This window comes from Rhea pennata, chromosome 23 (genome assembly GCF_028389875.1).
Source record: "Rhea pennata isolate bPtePen1 chromosome 23, bPtePen1.pri, whole genome shotgun sequence".
Taxonomy (NCBI): domain Eukaryota; kingdom Metazoa; phylum Chordata; class Aves; order Rheiformes; family Rheidae; genus Rhea; species Rhea pennata.
Window position 1 is genome coordinate 6974983 of NC_084685.1, and position 5399 is coordinate 6980381.

Consider the following 5399-nt stretch of genomic DNA (forward strand, 5'->3'; position numbering starts at 1 on the left):
GTGGGAACGGGCTCCGGCCCCCCGTGGGTGCTCCAGCCCCCCGTGCCGCCCTGGCACCCCGTGGGTGCTCTGGCCCCCCACGGATGCTCCAGCCCCCCGTGCCGCCCCAGCCCCCCCGTGCTGCTCTGGCCCCCCGCGGGTGCTCCGGCCCCCCGTGCCGCCCCGGCCCCCCCGTGCTGCTCTGGCCCCCCGCGGGTGCTCCAGCCCCCCGTGCCGCCCCGGCCCCCCCGTGCTGCTCTGGCCCCCCGCGGGTGCTCCAGCCCCCCGTGCCGCCCCGGCCCCCCGTGCCGCCCCGGCCCTGACGCCTCCCCCCTCGCCCCCGCAGCGCATCGCAGGCGGCGGCGCCCGGGGCGGCGCGCCGGGCTCCGGCTGACCATGTTCAACGGCGATGCCGGCTCCTCGGCGGCCAGGAGCGTCGTGCGCAGCTCCAGCATCAGCGGCGAGATGTACGCCGTGGAGAAGAGCGCGCGGGGCAGCGCCGACTCCGTCAGCGTCGCCTCCGTCAAGAAGAGGCGCTCCAGCCTCGGCGCCAAGATGGTGGCGATCGTGGGGCTGTCGCAGTGGAGCAAGAGCACCCTGCAGCTCAACCAGCCCGGTGAGGCGCGCGGGGAGGGAAACGCGTGCGCTCGGGTGCCTGCATCGCTCCGCTCGCGGCCTCCTAGCAGCCTGCTTCAGATCAAGGCACCCCGAAAGGCCCCCCGAAATTCCCCGCCAGCAGCCCGGCGGTGCCGACCTCGCTGGCGGGCGCTGCCGGAGGCCCCGTCCGAACACCCCGGGGGGCTGCGGGAGGGGCAGAATTCAGAGAAAGGACTTGTCAAATGTTCTGGCTATGGGGAATATTTAAATGCTTAAAATAGCTTTTTTAAGGGGGAGACCGAAAAGCTTATTTTAATGCCGGCGTTTTCTCTGCTTGTTGCTTTTTTATTTCGGTTCTCGCTGGCATGTCCTCATTCTGTAAGGGATGCTCTGCGAAGGCAGGAGGTGATTTGGAGCACATCTGAGATGCTCCTGAAGGGTGATAATTATCCCAGAAAGCCAAGCAAAAACTGTGCCGAAACCCAAAGCCAGGCAGCAACCCGCCTGGCGGCGGCGGGACGGCCCCTGCCCGCGGGAGCAGAGCAGCCGCAGCCGGGAGCAGCGCGAAAGGCTCCCGAAAAGAGGCCGCTCGCGCGGACGCTCCCCCGGCAGCCCGAGCTTTGCCGGCTTTCGCCTCTCCCGCCGCCCCCCCCGGGACCCCCGGCGCGGGCAGGGCAGGGCAGGGCCGGCCGCGGGGGTCCCACCGCATTGCAGACGGCAGTCGCGCATTGCCATGGCGACGCGCGCGGGAGCCGGGTTGCCCCGCGCCGGGGATGGAGGGTGCCGCCGGCAGCGCGGGCGCCTGGCCCTGGGGACCGCAGCAGGGGCCGCGAAGCGGTGGCAGCGGCCGGGCGCCGGGCTGGGAGGGCGTCAGCTCACATGCGAGCTGAGTGCGGCAGGTCTCAGCTCCGCTTTGGCTCAGTACATCGGGGATACAGCTGAGGTGCTGGCAGGGAGCGTGCCGGGAAGCAACGCGGGTGCTCGGGGTGCGATGGTGCAGCGGTGCAGCGGTTTCATCCCCACGGAAAGGTTGCACGAGCCGCAGCGACTGCCGCGGCGCGGGCTGGGGGGGCAGCACGCGGAGGGGCTCACGGTGCGTCTCGCCTGCCAGAGGGGGGTCCCAAAAAGCTGCGCAGCAACATCCGGAGGAGCACCGAGACCGGCATCGCCGTGGAGATGAGGAGCCGGGTCACGCGGCAGGGCAGCCGCGAGTCCACCGACGGCAGCACCAACAGCAACAGCTCCGACGGCATGTAAGGCCGGGGGGGCGGCGGGGGCCGGCTGCAGCCCCCGGCCGGCGCGGCGCCCCGCAGAGCCCCGCGCTCCCCTCCCTCTCCCCTCTGCCCCGCTCAGGTTCATCTTCCCCACGACGCGGCTGGGAGCCGAGAGCCAGTTCAGCGACTTCCTCGACGGGCTGGGGCCGGCGCAGGTCGTGGGGCGGCAGACGCTGGCCACGCCGCCGATGGGTGAGTGCTCCGCTCGGGCTCCGCTCGGGCTCCGCGCGCGGCTCGCGCGGGCGCCCCGGCCTTGCCCTGCTGCTCCCGCCGCCAGGAATCCCCTCCGCTGTTTTAGTTTTTCCTTTTTTTCCCTTCTAAACCCAAAACGGCCTTTGGAGTCGTGCCCCGGGTTCGAATTTCCAGCTAGCGGCAGCACGTCCCGGGCTCGGCACGCTGAGCCGTGCCCCCCTTGCTGCCTCCGAAACACCCCCACGGCGCAGGTCTGAATTCCCGGGGGAAGGGAAGGGGACCGGGGGCTCCTTTGCAACCCTCTGGATTTGCCCAGCTACCCCAGAAACTGCCTGGGGGGGGGGGGACACGCGTCCCGCAGCCCCATGGCCAGCAGCCCCACTCCCGCCGGTCGCCCGCCGCGGTGGGTGCCAGCTCCCGGCTCCCGCCGCAGCCCCCCCAGCCCGTGCTGGGCCCGGCTCGCTGTTGAAACGCAAAGTGTGTTTTTGAGAACATCCAGGTTCAGCCGGTTCCTTTTAAACCCCGCTGGGACCTCAGCACGCCCCTTCCCCGTCCCCGCTCCCTCCCCGGGGCCACAAGGCAGCGAGCGACGGGGACCCGCCTGCCACGCGGCCAAGGGACATACGTACGTATGAGCCGGGCTGCTGCCGAGAGCGTAAGTGGGAGAACAACTGCACACTGTGAGCTGAGAAGGTGCCTGTCACGTTTGCTCCTGAGTTTTTCTCCCCCCGCGGCGATGCTCTCGTTCACATCGCTCGTTTTGCCAAGTCCCGCGGCACGGAGCTGCGCGATGGCGATGCCTTCAGCCCCCCGGTCCCCGTGCGACCCGAGCGCAGCCCGTGCGGGCTCCGGGTGCAGAACGTGCCCGGCCCGGCTCCCTCTCCAGAGCCGCCTTCGCGCCGGGAGCCGGGAAGGAGCCAGGGAAGCGCCCCGAGGGCCCGGGAGGCTCCCGCCGGGTGCTTGCCCAGGCCGGGGTGCCGGGGCTACGCGACGCAACCTCCTTCCCCGGCTCTGCCCTGGCTGCGCCCCCCGCTCCTGTCCCGGCCTCTTCTGCTCTCGCTGGGGGCTCGTTTGCCCTCCTTGGCGCCTGGCCGGGGGAATCGCCTTCCCAAGGCACAGCCTTGGTCAGTCCCAGCTCGTGTTCCCCTCCCGTGGGAAGAAGCCCCCTGCAAGGCTGCTTTGGGACGGAGAGGGGGCACCCTGCCTTGCTGCGGGGATGGAGAGGAGAAGGAAAGCAGTTAGCTGTCACCTGGTTCTCTCCTTGCTGCTCAAATCCAAGCATCACCTGCACGTCGGTTCTGCTTTGCCGTTCCTCCAAATCTGCAATAACCACGTGCCCGTTTGTGGGATGCCTGGCGCGCTAGGACAGCCGAGGAGGGAGGGAGGTGGCGGGACTGGGGGTGCCGGGGCTGTTGGAGCCCCGGGGATGATTTCTCCCACCTGGTCCTTGTCAACACCACGTTTGAGAGCGCGCGGTCCAGCCCAGGGCCACGGCTTGTCCGGATGGGAACTGGCAGGTCTGCGAGGGTGCTGAGCGCCTCTCTTCCCTCTGCCTAGGCGACGTCCACGTGGGCATGGCTGACCGGAGCGGGCAGCTGGAGGTGGAGGTGATCCAGGCGAGGGGACTTATCCCGAAGCTGGGCTCCAAGTCCATCCCAGGTAGGTGGCTGGGAAGGCAGGAGGTCGGGGATGGAGGGAGAGCGATGGAGAGCAGCGTGGTCACTGGGACAATCGCTGAAGCCTGTTCTGAGTCAAACGTTTCTCTCCCGTGTGCCAACGCAGCCACCTACGTGAAAGTTTATCTACTGGAGAACGGAATCTGCCTTGCCAAAAAGAAGACCAAGGTCGTGAAGAAAACCTGTGACCCGCTGTACCAGCAGGCTCTGCTCTTCGAGGAGAGCCCGCAGGGCAAAGTCCTGCAGGTGAAGCGCCTCGCCTGGATAAATAGTAGGGGACAGGGAGGGAGCTGGGGAGCAAGGGCGAGGTATAGAAACCTGGTGTCCTCCTCTGGAAACGCGTTGCTGTCCCTCAGACCGCAGCCTCCCCGTCCCCATCGCAGCAGGTCCTTGCTGGGCAGGCACGGCGAGCCTGCCGGGGCCTCCCCAACCCCCTGCCTGGCCCGCAGGACAGCGCGGCTCACCTGCCGCCTCTCCTCCTCCGTAGGTCATCGTGTGGGGTGATTACGGCCGCATGGACCACAAGTGCTTCATGGGGATGGCCCAGATCGTCTTGGAGGAGCTTGATCTCTCCAGCGTGGTCACAGGCTGGTATAAACTCTTCCCCACCTCCTCGCTGGCAGACTCCAGCATCGGACCTCTGACGCGCCGCCTCTCCCAGTCCTCCCTGGAGAGCTCCACGAGTCCCTCTTGCCCGTAGGCGGCAGGTTAGCGGAGAGGCCGGGAGGGGAAAGGAGACACCCTAACCTACCAAAACTGTTAGTGGATAGCTGTAAATATCCAGTCCTTTGGGGTTTTTTTCCTCCTCTCCCCCACCCCCCTTTTCATTTTTTAATTTTTAAATCTCCCCCCTGAGACCAACCTGCTCTCAACACGTTCCTCCCCGAGCGAGCGTCCCGGCGCGCAGAGGGGGACGTCGGAAAGAGAGGGGGCAAGGGCTGCGCGTCGTGAGGCAGAGGGCCGGGGGAAGGAGAAGTGGGGACAAAAACCACCCTGCGACGCAGAACGAGTGACGCGATCAACTGCCGACCCATCCCGAGACTGTTACAGCACCTGGTCCTGCCACCCCGTCGGAAAAGACCCGGCGCGCTGCGCCGCTCTTCCCCCCGAGCGCCTGGCGGGAGCGGCGCGGGCCGATCCGTTCAGCACCACCGCAAGTAGCACGTTAACGAGATTTCTCTTCCTTCGATTTTGTTTCCTTGCCTCTGAGGAAAAGGTAGCTTTTTAAGGAAAAAAAACTCAGAAAAAAAAAATCCAACTCAGCACTATTTTTTTTAAAGGAATGTAGCATCTTCTATTATGTAGCTTGCCACGTGCTAACTCAACACACTCTGCAATATCTCCGAGACTCTTTGTATTGACAGGAAACATCTGCTCGTCACTGTCTCTTCCTGTTTGTTAGTTTTCTAACTCAAATCCTGCAACACTGAGCAAGCAGTTCTGGTGGCCATTTTTTCCCTTTTTTTTTTTAGTAGCATGTAGCCTGTGACAAGTGACATTGCCAAAGTAAGAGAGAACAGAAAAAGGTGCACTTCACCTGACCTAAGCGTAGCCTGGTCCCACCTTCGTGTTTCACCGCTGCCAGTGGTCTTGTACAGCCAAACCAAGACCCCAAACGAACTGTGCGATGCCTCATTTAAAAATCCAAGTCAGGAAAAGGTGACACGAGGGAGCAGGAACA

At 65.6% G+C, this 5399-nt stretch overlaps 1 protein-coding gene across 1 annotated transcript; it reads left to right on the plus strand.

Annotated features, from left to right (window-relative positions):
- Positions 1 to 375: 375 nt before the first annotated feature.
- RIMS3 (regulating synaptic membrane exocytosis 3) lies at positions 376 to 4575 on the plus strand. The gene is made up of 6 exons (XM_062594114.1): positions 376 to 595; positions 1688 to 1829; positions 1930 to 2042; positions 3600 to 3701; positions 3825 to 3964; positions 4206 to 4575. Exons 1-6 carry the CDS (start codon positions 376 to 378, stop codon positions 4416 to 4418), a joined length of 930 nt encoding a protein of 309 aa, XP_062450098.1. The 3' UTR covers positions 4419 to 4575.
- The last annotated feature ends 824 nt before the right edge of the window (positions 4576 to 5399 follow it).

Coding starts and splice junctions, on each gene's coding strand:
- RIMS3 (XM_062594114.1), top strand. CDS start 376: ATGTTCAACGGCGATGCCGGCTCCTCGGCGGCCAGGAGCGTCGTGCGC. Junction 596..1,687: donor CCTGCAGCTCAACCAGCCCG/GTGAGGCGCGCG, acceptor CTCGCCTGCCAG/AGGGGGGTCCCAAAAAGCTG. Junction 2,043..3,599: donor GCTGGCCACGCCGCCGATGG/GTGAGTGCTCCG, acceptor CCCTCTGCCTAG/GCGACGTCCACGTGGGCATG.